Source organism: Ostrinia nubilalis, chromosome 12 (assembly GCF_963855985.1).
Source record: "Ostrinia nubilalis chromosome 12, ilOstNubi1.1, whole genome shotgun sequence".
Lineage (NCBI taxonomy): Eukaryota > Metazoa > Arthropoda > Insecta > Lepidoptera > Crambidae > Ostrinia > Ostrinia nubilalis.
In genome coordinates, this window is record NC_087099.1 from 2,008,106 (window position 1) to 2,025,469 (window position 17,364).

Here is a 17,364-nt window from a genome sequence, read left to right on the forward strand (position 1 = left end):
GGTATGGACTTTTGGTTTGGGGAAATTCTACTGACATGAATTTATTATTTAAAGCGCAAAAAAAATGCGTAAGGGCAATTTGTGGTATGTCCCCTCGTCAATCCTGTGAGCCTGTCTTTAGAAAGCTACAAATATTGCCTCTACCTTGTCTGTACATCCTTGAGGTAGCTTTGTTTGTGAGAAATAATATTAATTTATTCAAAAAGCGAAAAGATGTTGTAAACTTCAATGTTAGAGATCCTAGTCATCTAGTATATGATAGCTTACCTAAACTTAAACATTATCTTGATCAGTGTGATGCCATGTGTGTTAAGATATACAATTGTATCCCGAACCATATCAAAAACCTACCAAATGCAAGATTCAAAAGGTCGCTTATAATATGGCTAAGTGACATGAATTTTTATAGGGTAAAGGACTTTCTTAATATGAGACATTGTAATAAGAAATTTTGACTAATTATTTTTGACATCATATTATTTTAATTGGAAATTGTATTTTTTTTGACATTAATAATTAATCTTCATCATTAACATTATTATTAAATTGTAAATATTTGCATGCCATTTGTAGTAAGGTAAAACATGAGCACAGTTATTATTATTATCTATCCACATATATGTATATCACCATGTTTTAAGCAAATAAATTTATTTGATTTGATTTGATTTTGATTTGATTTGTAATAACTGAACGCGGTTAGCTCTATTTTTAGGTAAACAATAGAGACAAACTGTTTCTATTAATTACTTTGCTTAAAAGTGGGTCTGACAAAACGCATGAAAACTCATTTATTTATGCATGTAAGCACTTTTACACGTCCCAATATTAACCCTACCACTGCTTCATGGACGAAGTAACGTCATCCTACATCCTACGACAGCATAAGAAGTTGTAAAAGGTGCTGTGCAACATAAATATAACTAATATTATGTTGACTGTACACACGGATAACAGCCGTGTGCGCAGTTCGATGCCTTATTCTATACATTTTTGCCTCTATCTTTCGTTACTTACTTATTGAAATAAAAAGAGATTAAGTGTATGTATGGAACTATCATAGTATTAAGCACTGACATTTAGTTTAGAGAGCGGTATGAATGATCAACTTAATCCAACTTAAGATGAATACAAACATTAATAACACAGTGTTAATCATGTTTATAATGTAAAACGTGGACTGGCAAATATAACAAGGACATTGTAAACTAAATTAATAATCCTTTGTCACAGTATGAATAGGGCGAAACTAATTGAATTTGCCGATTTGTATGCCAAAACAATTGGTTCAACACAAATATTACTTTCGATTGAAGGCTCTACATTTGATTTGTGAGCTTTATTTGTACAGCATACTGATACACATGATATTTGTCATCAATATCAGTATTGTGTAGGTTGAAATAGACGGCCACATGGCTCGGTGATTTTGGTATTGGAAGAAGTGTAGCGCCAGTTGCGGTTACAGGATTGAATTCCAACGGGGGCATATTTTCAGCATTTGAAACCAAATTATACTTACTATCACCTGTTTGGTTACTAGTAACCAAAGTATTTTGGTTTAATTTGTTAATCGTCATTAAGTCAGCAGAAGCAAGACCCTATTCTTCCAACGCTGGAAGTATCAAATCAAATTTCTTTATTTGCGTAATTCCAGGTACATAAGTGGTCTTACATAGATTTGGTAGGTTTCACTGAAATTTGCTCAAACTAGGAAGCGTGCAAATATTAAAAAGAGTAGTAGACTTTATATCGAAAATAATACTAACATGTCATATTACATTAATTGATTAAAAACAGAAAACTAATAAATTATCATTAATTAAATTATAAACTAATACAGAATGTCATATTTAATAATTATTGTCATATCATATTGAAAATGTCACCTCAGGATAATAATGTACTTATTGTATGTCACTTAACATTACAATTAAAATATTCATTTAATGAGTAGAACGACCTCTCCACAAGCCATGCATGCAGTTTGGTTTGAAACTGAGATCCGCTAAGCCCTCTTAATTCCGCGGGCAATGAGTTTGAGTATTAAGGAGGCTTGATGTTCAGGTATTTATTCGTTAGTCGTCTTCTTACTTAGTCTTCTTACGGCATTCAGAGGAAGATTGTAGTCTTATCCTGTTCTGCCAGAACCACACGGTGTGATTTGTTATTTTTTTATTTTTTTCATAAAATGGTAACAATTTCCCTCAGCTATCTACACACTAAAGATTCATACATAAATATTAATAAGTGGTACTATAGAATACCACTTCATACAGTACATATGGACCTGAAAGAAATAAATAAGTAAGAGTATATCAAATCAGTCCCATTTCATGTAGCTACAGAAGCATGAATAAAACTCAAGAAACTTCCCGTGTTTATAAGTAAACACAAACAGAATCGTCTTTATCCAATAAATAGTTGTAAGAACACAACTTGTGCGTCGGCAAAATTTCGTAAGACAAAGTATCATAAAAAGCGAAAGTTCTGGGGCCATAGCCGGCATATGCGACGCGGACTCTCGCCGTTACTCAGCTTTGGGCCCTTTTTCTCATACATAGCTACAGTAATATAGTTAGGATTACCTAATGTTGGTATTTGAAAGGGAAATAAAATATAACAAATAAAACTGTACCCTAAATAGATTACAAGTAGGCTCCTAAAGATCCCCAACCCTACACTACTGCTTCGGGACAGTTATATGGGCCAGTGCTGAGAAGAAACAGCACTATTGCAATAGGGATGTTTCCTGGGTAAAAAAAAGCAAGAGTTTGAATTAGTCCGTCGGTTACTTATAAAAATACTCGACACGTATTTTTCACTTTTTCAAACTGATGAAAACTTAAAGAGATAAAGCACGCCAAAGTTCAAAAGATGAGGCCCGTGAGTGAAGTTTTTTTTAGGAAACCAGCCTACTGTTACACAAAATAACGTAGGCCTGAACTTGGTCATTTAATTTTGTGCCTAAATTGAACAAAGTTTATTTACCTTAAAAAATATCAAACACATGTCAAGCCATTCAATCGAAAAATATATTTAATACTCAATTCGCTAGAAGTGCCTTTCTTAGCTTGGCATTATAAATTAATATGCAAATGACAAGCAAAGGTTTCAAACCACGCTGCCTAATTTTCTTGCAAAGGAATCTGTCAAGCCAATGCTTTACGCCGAGCAATACAAAAAATTTAAAAGAAAACTAGTTCGTGCCAGAGTGCTTTATTGACAGCCAGTTACCGAAAAATCTTTGTGAATTTTTCATCATGATAGGTGGGTACATTTTTTTGGAGTGGCATTCTGAATTAAAAATTCTGGTAGAAGAAAAATTTAATACAGATGTGGATAAATAAAGACGAGTTGAATCCTATAGTTTTTATACCAGCTAAAAAGGGATAAATAATTTTACCACCACAAACTTACATTTAAGATATTTTTGGCATAGTGTCGCCTTTTTAATGCTTCGAAATTTGTATGAAAAGACCTTTTATTCACTCTACCATATCAGTGTAATGTATTCTGACGGAGATGCACTAGACTAGGTCACTAGGCAGAAGGTATTTGTGGAGTGACATTATACTACTTACGGTACAGTGGAGAGGCAAAGATAGTGACGTCATAGAAACTTCAACGATGTTATCAATAGAATGTCAACATTGAATCCTTGTTGCTTTTTAAAATCTGCCAAAAACTTCCACAGAAACAAAACAAAATCGCAAACATTCTAAATACTTGGAATGCATTTTGAAATTCAAAATTATTTTTCGTCAAAAGAATTCGGTCTTCATTTGTTTCACTAACAATCCACTGTCACTAGTAACAGCATAGACGAGTTTGTGGTTATGTCGACGCTCATTTAGCCAGGAAATACGTGGCGCAACACTTAATGGATTTAATGGAAGTGTTTGACGTGGCTGAAATTGTAGTTCCTCTGTGTGATTGGCGGAATTGTAATTAACTATCAAAATGGATTGCTTAATTTATTATTATGATGAACTAGAAAGGTTTTTTGATGCTCAGACTGGTCGTAGTATTTATGACTATGTTATAAGTTTTATCATATTGGTGCATGTAATTTGAGTACATAAAAAGTGCGCGAAAAAATAGGAATGCAGAATAAACATACTTATTTCGTTCGATATATTTCACCAGCACTCTGTGTTTCCCTGTAACTTAATTAATCCCAAAATTAACTTAAGCTCAATGGATTAGTACCTCTCAAGCTGTTTACACATATTATCAGTTTCAAAGGTATGTTGAATCGACCTATGAGCTCTTTTGTTTGATATTGATTTCAGCTTTTGCTTGTTTAGGTTTCAGTTTTTTAGAGAAAATATATCAAACTAGCTGTGCCCCGTGGTGTTACCCGCGGTAAAACGTAGCCTATATGTTAATCCAGGGAGTCAGCTAGCTCCTTATCACATTTTATTAAAATCACTCCAGCCGTTTAGACGTGAAGAAGTAACAAACACACACACACATGCTCACAAACTTTCGCCGTTATAATATTAAGTGTGTTTATTAACTTAATTATTAGTAAAAGTGTTTTCGAAAGAAAGGTAAAACCATCTGCTTAGTTGAAAATATTTAGGTACTAGGTATTCAACATACAAAGCTCAGGAAGTCTTGAAAAGTTTTAAGACGTATTTTTTACTGCTATTTTGATACAAGAATAAATGTTTTTTAATTGGATGTTGAGTTATTATTAAGTTTCTTTTACTGAGTTTTGAAACAATAGAATGGTTTTTCGCAATTTACTTCGAGTAAAATGAAAAAACCAATGACGCGAGACAATAATTTTACAAAATTATGATGATGTTTAAGACGTATGAAACCATTTACTTCCCAAATAATTTTCTGCTCGAGCAAATTTAGTCATATTATTATCTACTTATAATTAGTTCAATAGAAGCAGTAATTAGTGGCATCGGATACACTCTGAGTGTTTCTCGCTCTAGGGCAGTCTTTCCCAAAGTGGGCGATAACGCCCCCTTGTGGGCGCTGCAGGCTTAAAGGGGGGCGGTAAGAGACCCAGAAAAAAAATCGTGACGTTGTGTAGAGGCTTGGGAGGCGTCATCTACTAGGAGGACTCTTAGACATCGACTGAGCTCGACTCTTGACTACAAAAATGGGGGGCGCTAAAAATAATTTATTCTCAAAGTGGGCAGTAGACTAAATAAGTTTGGGAACCACTGCTCTAGGGAAACAGTTGATTGACTAAGTTAGCTTCATTATCGGGCGCCATTAGTATTCCATATCAATCACAATTTCACGTGCGTACTCTGAAACGTACTTAGCGTTAATTTTGCTTGGCTTATTAATAGTCCCGCATTGATCTGTCCGAAAAGTATCCGACCTATCATTTAAAGATCTATCCCTTTATTTAGTCAGTGCCTGAGGTAAGGGAGCGGTTACGGGAGGGGTGAGTGACATTGACATATTTTATTGCAACGTGTGATATTCGAACAGCTGCTAAAAGCGCGCCAAAACGTATGAGTCAACTGAAAATCGTTGGGTAGGTACTACCCGTACGTAATAGAATGGGAGTACATATAAATCTGAAGGAGATCTGAAGTCTCGCTAATGTTTGAGGTTAAAAAAGACCGGCCAAGTGCGTATCAGACTCACGCACAAAGGGTTCCGTACCATTGATTTATGAAAATTTTTTTTTTTTAATTTAAGTTATTTGTATGAAAGATTACCCGGTAATAATAAGCGGTTTACGATTTACGAGGTATTAAAAAAAACTACTTACTAGATCTCGTTCAAAACAATTTTCGTTGGTAGTTTTTTTTTTAGATTTTTCATTTTCTTATAGATACCCCACACGTATGTGTTTGACGAAATAAATTTTTTGAGTTTCAGTTCTACGTATGGGGAGCCCCCAATATTTATTATTATTTTTTTATTTTTGCATCAAAATCTTAATGCGGTTCACAGAATACATCTACTTACCAAGTTTCAATTATAGCTCTTATAGTTTCGGAAAAAAATGGCTGTGACATACGGACGGACAGACAGACAGACATGACGAATCTATAAGGGTTCCGTTTTTTGCCATTTGGCTACGGAACCCTAAAAACCACGCTCCCGTGCCGCTCCCATACCTCAGGCAACCTCTGTCTGTGTTAAGCCTTACACCTATAGTTTGACGGTATCTTATATTCCCCGCAGCTTAGGCTACAAACTTTAGTCGGCTGATAGTTTGGTCGCACTATTAACACAAAATATAACAGAAGGTAAACTCCATACTAAGCGCGCTCGAGCCACGCACACTATATACACCGTTCACGTACGCGTTATCAAGACTGTCTTGGACGAATGCGAGGCGCGACTGCGTTCGCTTGAGTGACGCGTTTGTGAAATTATTTTGTTTGTGCGAAAATGAGTGAACAACAAAAAAGGGATATTATAATATTTGTTAAGTAGATGGTTGCTTACACTCAACATTAAAAACTAAAATTTCGTTTTTTAAACTACCAGTTGATTCCGGGAGGTAAGTAAGGTATTTATTTGTATTTCAATAGTTCGTTTAACGTTGACAAATTGAAACCCAACTCAATTATTAGGAATATCGAAGTTTTAGGAATTATTGGATAATAGTGTCAACCACCCAACTACATACTACGTGATACTACTTCCTTCTCGTGTATTTGTTTGCAAACTATTACTATAATAATAACGTACTAAACATAACTACATAATTATACGTGGATAATGTGGATATCTGCTTATTGTCTTTCTTCCATAGTATTAAGAGTTACATTTTTCTATCGTAACGAAATACGATACGCAGGCTCGCGAAGCGAAGTACATACATGAGTTTACCTTCTGTTATGTTTTGTGCTATTAATCAGTATCAGAGTAAATACAAATGAGTAGGTTATCTTCATAGAAACGCACCGAGCGCGGTTTGTATGTGAGCGCGCCAATATACGTATGCGGCGCGCACGCATACACTGACAAAATTCGGCGCAACCACAACTGGCTCCCCTCTAATCCCCGCAAAATTTTGTCGCAAAATACGTGTTGGCGCCCTCACATACAAACCGCGCCCGTGCGTTTCTATGAAGATGACCTACTCATTTGTATTTACTCTGTCAGTATGAACTAGTATAAAAGTACGCACATTACACCGATTTGGTAAGTAGGTATCGGCCAATTCCTCACAAATTAGAAGCCGAAAAAAGTCTGTTTCAAATCCTTTCACTTTGGACTTAATTGTGTTCTATTAAACTAAACTTGAAGGATATTCTACTAGCATCAAGTACCTACCAATAAAGCTCTAAATAGGTATGTCAAAATAACTCCCTTTTACCTACTAATATAAATTAGGTATATAATATTGGGCTACGCTGTATTTTCAGCTTTCTAAAGCCAAAGGAGTTTTCGGAATTAAACGAATAATTTCTAGATTATTCCTCTACTAACACAGAAACATACTATGTTTACTTTTTAGTCTAGTTAATCTACTTACCTACAGATTTAATGAGAATTCTCGGTACTATTACGCTTACTTCGTGATTTTCTACGTATTTGAAAAAATAATGAGGAAAAATCCATGAACTTCGTAAAAACATTAAAAATAGACGTGAAAACGTGTAATAGTCATTATAACGAGATTTTGTGAACTCTACACTACACGTGCCCGATCCGCACTTGGCAGGTTTTAAATCTAGGTATACTTATAATAAATCTGTAGAGAGGTCAATTCTGTACATGAAATATATTTTCAAAATAACTATCAGGGGGTGATTAGTTATCGATACTGATGCCGAAAATGCAATCAGTAAAATTTTTGTCTGTCTGTCTGTCCGTCTGTATGTTCCTTATAGAAACAAAAACTACTCGACGGATTTTAACGAAACTTGGTACAATTATTCTTCACACTCCTGGGCAGGTTATAGTATACTTAGGAATTCCCACGGGAGCGGGAATTAGCGGGAAAATTCTTTTATCTAAACCGGTTAAGTTAGACACTTCAAATTTGGCATGTAGGTACCTTAGTAAACTTAAAGCTTAGTTATAACAAGGAATTCCCGAAATTCTCACGGGAACGGGAATTAGCGGGAAAATCCTTTTGTCTGAAAAATCTAAAACGCTTAAGTTAGACGCTTGAAATTTGGCATGCAGGTATCTTAGTAAACTTAAAGCTTAGTTACAATTGGATATTGCAAAATTCCCACGGGAACGGGGGTTAGCGGGATAAAACATTTGTATGAAAAAATCTAAACCGCGTAAGATAAACGCTTGAATTTTGGCATGCAAGTACCTTAGTAAACTTTAAGCTTTTAGTTACAACAGGATATTGCAAAATTCCCACGAGAACGGGAGTTACCGGGAAAAAACATTTGTATGAAAAAATCTGAAAAATAGATGAAGGGAGTAAAACGGGATCCACGCGTACGAAGTCGCGGGCGGCCGCTAGTCTATACTAATATTATAAATGCGAAAGTAACTCTGTCTGTCTGTCTGTCTGTCTTGCTTTCACGCCTAAACAACACAATCGATTTTGATAAAATTTGGCATAGAGATATTTTGAGTCCCGGTAAAGGACATAGGATAGTTTTTATCCCGGTTTTTGAAACAGAGACGCGCGCGATAAAGTTTTTCTGTGACAGACAAAATTCCACGCGGGCGAAGCCGCGGGCGGAAATTTAGCTACTTATATTCATAACTTTTCCTTAATGTAACTTGGTATCGAGCATTGAATCTCAAATTCCTATTGAAGTCGTGTATAAAGGTCAGCGTACGTCCAGCATTGATTAGGAACTATTGCCAAAATTTTTGTCAGCACATCCAGCCAAGCTTCCATCGTTAAATGTTTGAAATTTAGAACACATCTCAATATCTACCGCCCGTATTCACAAACATTACTATGAGGTCTCATAGTGCGCGTGGACGCACAGGGTGAGACACGAACCAATCACAGAGCCCTATTCAACGCTGTGCATTCGATTTGCTGCTTCACTTATGCAAGCATCGTTTGTGAATACGGGCGTAAGAGCATGAGCTAAGAGACTGCGCAAAAAATGTACAGCGCCCCTAGAGCAGTGCCGGTTACTTTCGAGAACTAAAATATTCATAGATTTTTTACGCACTTGCTAACAAGCACGTTTAATGGAAACTCATGGTAAAGCATCAAGTTTCATATCTTAAACTCTTGTCGTTCTCTTGGGTTCTCAATAACCTCTTGGATTAATATAGAAAATCTCTCTAATATGTAGATTAATCGACTCAAAGTCGGATAATTCTCGGACACGTCACAAGCAATTAAACAGGAAGGAAGGACTCAAAATTAATAACGAGGGAGTTACGTAAGGACTATTCAAGTTGGAGCAATTAGGAGTTCTAATATACTTTTGTTTGCGGAACTGAGGGTATTTGGTTATAAATAACTGTACAATGTACATTATGTAACATACCGCTTCATCAGTATAATAAAACTTAATAAACAAAATAACACATACACATAACTACAAGACGCCACGCTTGATGCCGTCATACCATGTTGAAGATTTACGATCCCACAGTAAAAATGTATGAATAATTAAAAGTACCTATGTAGGTCCTTTACAGGTCACTTATTGTCACCGTAAAATTGTGAATTCCGTCAGATTATAATCTGACGTAGTTAAATTACAATCTAACCTTTTTTTTTTTTTTTTTTTTGGGGAAAAAATGCATTGAATTGCATACCTATCCTGCGGGGACAGGGTAGGTTATGTGGGGCTCACCAAGTCAGAAGGACAAAGGCATACCCACTAAAAAGACCCCGGTGCTCTAACCTATCCTAACCCACTGTTAGTTTACAATCTAACGCGTTATATTATAAACTGACAGAGTTCACAATTTAACGTTGTCATATACATATCAATAATACCCATAACACAAGCATTAAGTTGCTTACTTTGGGGCTAGCTGGCGCTGTGTGAAATTGTCCAAAGACTTATTATTATTATTATTATTATTATACCTTCAGAAGAATCCCTATATATCCATTAGTGCTGATTATGTTCAGCAGTGGACGTCTTATGGCTGAAATGCTGATGATGATGATACATGATTATAGTAATCATGACTCTACGTTACCTAAGGGATGTAATTGATTAACGAGAAAATAATATTTTTCTCCACCGACTTACAAGTTATAGGTAAATATCGATAAGTCTAATCGTTTTGTGATTTTCGCCGAGCCAATATTGTAATTTTGGCGTAGGTACTTATGACTAGCCTTTTTATCACAAAACCTAAATTTAAGATTTGGGGTATCCATCATTTTATCAAGTAAGAAATATAAATATTAGATTAAGCTTCAGTCTACAAAATATAGTTTTTTTGATACAAAGTTTATATTATTATGATAATAGTTTTTCTTGATACGCTTGCAGGAATATTCTAACAACTTTTTCGTGTTCTACAAGCTTTGCTCCGTTAATCCACTTACGTAAGCTTATCGGCCGTATACACTAACATTACTATGAGGTATCACAGTGCGCGTGGACGCACAGGGTGACACACGAACCAATCAGAGAGTTCTATTCAACGCTGTGCGTTCGATTTTCTGCTTCACTTAAGCAAGCATCGTTTATGACTACGGTAGTATATCTAAACACTACTTAGGGGAACTAAATTCCTAGAAAAGGGAACGAAATTTGTTGCAGAAATCAAGGCAACAAAAGCTTTACACCTTTAGTAACAGCATAAACTACGAAATAGGTACTCAGAAACTTTGACAATTTCATTCACAACTCCAACAACTGTTCTGACACAGAAATATATAAGTTACAGTTAATAAACTTGGACAGAACGAATTAATGTCCCGGATCTTTATTGCAATCCTAACAAATCTTGCCATTCGGATTATTTGGGACATTGAGAAGTTCTTGATGATGGAAGATAATTAAAATCTGGTCATTATTTGAACGAGCGTTATGAAATTTGTGGAAGTAAATTAATGTTATGAGCTGTCCCGGCGAGGTTCGTACCGTCAGTAAAAATTGTCTTAATTTATCTATAAAATCGCAGTATTAATTTCTGAATGTAATAAGTACTGTTTGAAACCTATAATTTGACAAGAGCTGGCTTGGCGAACTTCGTTAAAATAAATGTGAAAAAATTTGGATTCTAACGGTGAAATTCGTTCTTCAAATCGGTTCAGTAATTGCGGAGCCTATTCCTTCCTAACAAACAAACAAATCTTTCCTCTTTATAATAATAGATTACAAATACGGCCGCTATGATGCTAGAAGCCGAGGGCGAGGGTTTGATTCCCGAATGATACATTTTGTCGGCCGTTTGGTGTAGTGGTTCAGAACGGACTACTATGCCGAGAGGTCCCGGGTTCGATTCCCGGCCGGGCAGAAATTGAAATGATGAATTTTAATTTCTGTGACGGGTCTGGGTGTGACTATGTATAATATTTATGTATTTAAAAAAAAAAAGTATATAAGTAGTATATCCGTTAAGCTAGCACCCATAACACAAGCATTAAGTTGCTTACTTTGGGGCTAGCTGGCGCTGTGTGAAATTGTCCAAAGATTTATTATTATTATGTTTGTACGCTTTGGAGCTCACGGGTCAAAAGTGGCCCGGTCCTTTATAAGGCTTGCGTGGGGATACAGATCCAACACGTAGAGGCCGTTTTAATATTTATTATTATTGTTAAGTTTTATTAAACCTCGAAGAAAGAAAATTTCTCCGGTGTTGACGGCTGACTCACGGGCCTAGGCCAAGTGAGCTGCGTTTGCTGGATTGGAGTTTTGGGTGTTGTCGTCCTGCAAGAACTTCCGAACTATGCGGCACGTGTTAAGGATAGCGGCTTTCTGCATTGTCATGTAAATATTTTCCTGAATGTCTAGGTTGCGGAGGGCACTAAGTAGGTGTCTGGGTATGATCCCAGTGCTGGAGAGCACCAGTGGCACAATGTATACCTTGTCGATATTCCAAATTTTTAGTATTTCATCTTTCAGTTCTGTATATTTATGGATTTTTTCGGTTATAGTTTTATGCAAGTTATGAGTATTTGGCACTGCTATATCTATAATGTGTACTGTTTTATTTAGTTTATCTATAAGAGTTATATCGGGTCTATTGTTATGTACGGTCCTGTCAGTGAGTATTGCTCGATCAAAGTACATCTTGTGGCTGCTGCTCTCCAGTACTGGTTGTGGTTTGTACTGGTAGTACGGCAACGTCTTCCCGGATAAAAGTTTGTGTTTATGAGCCAATTTTTGGTGAATTATGTTGCAGATTTGGTTGTGTCGGTGAGTGTAGTCTGTTTGGGTGAGACTTGGACATGCACTAGTGATGTGTTGAATAGTTTCGGACTGTCTATTACACTTTCGACATTTGTCAGTTGGGAGATGAGAATCTTTTAAAATGAATTTTTTATAGTTTCTGGTGTTAATAACTTGATCTTGGATTGCGATTATAAAGCCTTCAGTTTCTGGGAAAAGCGACCCTAATTTTAGAAATTTGTTGGAAGCTGTTGTATCAATATGGGCCTGTTCTAAGTCATGTAGGTGCCTACCGTGAAGTTCCTTCCTACGCCATGTCTCAAATTTTTCAGTTTCGTGTTGTTCTTTGGTTTTTAATACTATGTCTCTGTTTTTTAAGTCTAGTGGAGTGTAATAGTCGTCAGTTTCTATTATTATTATTACTTGTACGCTTTGGAGCTCACGGGTCAAAAGTGGCCCGGTCCTTTATGAGGCTTGCGTGGGGATACAGATCCAACACGTATTATTATTATTATACATACATTTGCGTACATTTCTGTTTAATGAACTAGGTAAACTAAAAGTATGTAATAGAAAAGTATTTGAGTAGGTATTATTCCATTGATGATACAAATTTTGCTTAATTAGGACTAGATGGCGCAGTGCTTAGTTTAAGACCAGGTGAGTATTTATGTAAGGATGAAACTAGCTAGGATGTACTTGGTGAAGCTAGTTGATGGAAGCTGCGTTATATGGGAGGCAAAATGGAATATTCTGTGTTTCACATTAACATGAACTTTCAAAGCTCGATTCAAATTTAATTTTAGACTTAAGCTTGTATATTTAGATCAAATCAATTATAAATATTTTTTTGATAAGGTTCAAGCATCTTTTCATAATACGGGCTTACTACCTCAGCAGTATCATCGTACACAGCGTGTTATTTTTATACTAGATAAACCAAAAAGTTTTATTCTACTGCTCAATAATTGTAACAACTTTTCTTAACTGACTGAAGTTTTAAATAAAAAAAAAATACTTTTATTTTAGTATGTGGATATCTTTTTTTAAAAGAAATGTAGTTGTATTTGACTAGTAGAGTAAATTTTTAGTTGGATCAATTATAAAAAACACCCTGTATTTTTGCACATACATCCTAAGATTGGGTAAGTTATTTAGCCCAGTAGAATTAAACACAAAAATTGATTAAATCGGAAATAATTCCTACAAAAGATTTTTTTGCTTTAATGGCTTCATTGGTTGCCAATTAAGACTCTCCTAAGTTTTCGACTTCGACTGAGTTGTGCTTAAGTGGTGGGGGCCCCCGAAAGGGGCGTTTTTTCGGTTTTCCGGTTATACCGCGTAAAGGACTTACCCTATCGAAAAGTGGTCTTCATGACGGTTAAAGGGCACTTAATCCTGCATTGAATAAGACCAAATTCATATGTTTTGGACAAACCGTTCTCTCGCTAAAGTTCGGCAAAGTAGAAAATATACGTATAATTAATGACCCTCTCCACGTCCAATGGCTTGTTACCCACATGCTTGAAAGCCTTGTAAAGGGTCGCCTTAACCAGTGTAACCCTAACAAGGCTCACGAGTTTGATTCGCTTATCCTTGTTCGTCCCAGCCGCTCCTTAACTGCGGTTGCTGCACCTCTTCCTGGCACTCTCCTGAACGACTCTGTGTTACCTAATGTGGCTGCCCCTCTTCCTTGTACCCTCCTGTACGATTTCATTGCTTAGCCATATGCCTGGTCCAAGGTTCGACGCCACAAAATCAACTTCGTACGAGTGAAAATAGTTTAAATACTATTTCCCGTGCTTGCAACATTTTTCTTTACTGCTTCGCCTCTATTAGTCGTAGAGTGATTGTATATATCCTATAGCCTTCCTCAATGTATGAGCTATTCAACACAAAAATAATGATTTCAATCAAACTAGTAATTCTTAAGATTAGCGCGTTCAAACAAACAAACAAAAAACTCTTCAGCGTTTTAATATGAACTTGTTGTTGTTGATTTTTGGCGTCGAACCTTAGACCAGGCATACGGCTAGGCAACGTAGTCATGCAGGAGGATACAAGGAAGAGGGGCAGCCACAGTAGGTAACACAGAGTCGTTCAGGTGAGTGCCAGGAAGAGGTGCAGCAACCGCAGTTAAGGAACGGCTGGGACGAACAAGGATAGGCGCATCAAGCTCGTAAGCCTTGATAGGGTTACACTGGTTGAGGTGGCCCTTTTCAAGACTTGGAAGCCTGTGGGTAACAAACCATTGGACATGGAGGGGGTCATTAATTATACGTATATTTTCTACTTTGCCGAACTTTAGCGCGAGAACGGTTTGTCCAAAACATATGAATTTGATCTTATTCAATGCAGGATTAAGTGCCCTTCAACCGTCATGAAGACCACTTTTTGATAGGGTAAGTCCTTTACGCGGTATAACCGGAAAACCGAAAAAATGCCCCTTTCGGGGGCCCCCACCACTTAAGCACAACTCCGTCGAAGTCGAAAACTTAGGAGAGTCTTAATGGGCAACCAATGAAGCCATTAAAACAATAAAATCTTTTGTAGGAATTATTTCCGATTTAAAAGCTAATTCTACTGGACTAATTGGGTTAGATGATCTCTACAAGCTACTTTGCTATTTATTGAGGATTTCAATACCAGCACTGAGAAGGACTTCGAAGCATTGTTTGTACAGGTAATTCCCGGCAATTCACGGGAAGTTAGAATTCTCGCAAATTTTCTTAAAGTATTTGGATTTAGTATACTATTGTTATTGTTTCTAATTATGCACCTAAATAAATATTTTACGGAACTCTGTATAACTTAGATACCATGAACTGGATGAAATTAATTATGAAAAGTGCCTTTTTTTATTTTGAGCAATAAATTTTAAAGGTTGCGTCATTAATGCAATTTATTTCATTTGTTTGACATACAGAGGAAAAATCTGCATGATGTTAGACCCCAAGATTTAAGAAGTCATATCATACATATCGCTAAGGAATAAGATATTTTTTATCAGTATATCATTATTCGTATTATACAATAATTCACCTACTTGAATAAAATAATATCTACTGATAATAATATGTTACTATTATTATTATAACAGAAAAATATAGAGCAGCAATTTCTCACTGATTCTATTAATATTTTTCGTCAAACTGTTACTGCATGTTACTTGTTCCACAATTGGTTTAGTAAAAAGAATTTACTTATTAAGAAATAACTTCCAAGAGTTTTATGAGAGATAACCTCACAGACCCTGAATTCGTGCAAAAAGTAATGATCAGCAAAAACAAACGAAACTCACCATAAATCATGGAGACGATCAGCAGAATCGCGTTCAAGACATAAGAACGCCTCTTCATAATTTTCAAACTTCCAGCCATTTTTCCTAATCTTCTATAACACCATTAAACTACAGTTTAATTTGACACTCTTCTTCTTTTCATCGTCACTTAAAATATCACCACTTATTTACGTTTCCTATTTGCCTAAAATAGTCTACTATCTCTTAATTACTAAATAGCTTTGAAGCATCTTGTCACAAATTATCTACTTTGACAACTCTACCTGTTACCACTAAATCTGTCAACATTTATTCTACTTCGTAATTAACGCGCTGACAAATACCCAACGGAGTTTGGTCTTTTAAATTAATGACACCCATATATTAAAAGTTAGTTAGCGCGTCTATTTTTACTTTTCTAAGGGGTCTCATTAAGTGTAATCCCAATCTTTTTCAGCGCAATCCTTAAGATTAGTTTGAGAAACATATTGAGCACGGTGTTAAAATAAGTTAAATGTTTTGTTTTTTGGCATAAATCCGGTGGTAAATTTCCCTTTGGCACCCCATTTGATTAGCACACACACACAGCTTTGTCGGTTCATAGTTTTTTTGGACACGTTCTGTCACTGTCGTAGTCAGTTTTCGGCATTTCGTGTTGAGGAGCGTAGCCGGGGCACGCACGTCTGCTCAGCTGGAGACGACTCGCGGCACTGGAGCCGTGGCTTACATAAGGGATCGCCCGTGCCAGCCGGGTGGCGAGCGACAAGGACAGAACACATCCCCGTAAGGGTTGCAGGTTGTGCGGCACCCAGCCGAGAGGGATGGAAGAGATTCGCATTCGTTGAAATCGCGCTGAAATCTTGTGTGAAGAAGCAATTAAATCCGAAAGAGATACTTTAAGGGCATACACCTGTGATAATAAGTGTTTAATCCGCCGTAAACGCATAAACACTCTTAATTGTGGGAGATTGCGCGTTCCATTTTGATTAGCAATTACGGTACTCGTTTATTTCGGGTTTGAGTTAATAACGTTACCTTTGCCTGTCTTTAGCACTCGTGTCATTAAATTATACACAACTGAGTAGATAAAGAGCCGTTATGAGTATATTGACCTATGAAAAGCGAGAGTTCATGGAGCTATCCGAGCTTAATACTGAAAAATGTCTACCAGAACTTTTATTTGACTAAGCTTAGATTTAGATGACTTAAACCAGACATAAGTAGATTTACCTTTTTAGATGGACTTTACCCAATGCAAATAGTAATCTTATGTAGGTATGGTAATGGAATTAAACTTAAACCCCCTAATAAAAAGTTACACAGTTGTTGAACGCTGTTTTAAAATGACATTTCCATACTAAACGTCACTTTAAAACACTGTTCAACGAGCGTGTAACTTTATTACTAGTAAGGGGGTAATAAATAGATAAATTATCAATTTTGAAAAAATGTAAGAACTTTAAAAAAATATAGAGTTGCGATTAGTAGTTGGTAGAGATAAGTTCGAGAAAAGACGGTGCTGTGTCGCACCGTCTTTTCTCTAACCAAACTGACTGACATGAAAATGGAAGTGATTGGCGATGAATAGACGGAAATCGGTGGTAGAGTTTGGGAGTGACATTTTCCCAGTAGAGAGATGGTATAAAAAGATAAGTAAAAACTCACACACTTCACTTCTTTCTTTACTATTGCTAATAGTGACTGAGTTTCTCGCGCTACTTCTTCCAGCACTGGCCCATTTATTTCCCTGAAGCAGTGGTAGGGTTAATACAGGGACGTGTAAAAGTGCTTTTTAAAAGCCTACTTGCATAAATAAATGACTTTTATGAGTTTTTTTTTATTGAATTT

At 36.2% G+C, this 17,364-nt stretch overlaps 1 protein-coding gene across 1 annotated transcript in view; it reads right to left on the reverse strand.

The window, feature by feature from the left end:
- LOC135076772 (uncharacterized) overlaps window positions 1-16,217 on the reverse strand; it is a 109,425-nt gene extending 93,208 nt beyond the window's left edge. Inside the window, exon 1 of the mRNA XM_063971199.1 lies at window positions 15,538-16,217. Within this exon, the coding sequence (XP_063827269.1) occupies window positions 15,538-15,616 (79 nt within the window). The 5' untranslated portion in view covers window positions 15,617-16,217. The remainder of the gene's footprint in view (window positions 1-15,537) is intronic.
- Window positions 16,218-17,364: the final 1,147 nt, after the last annotated feature.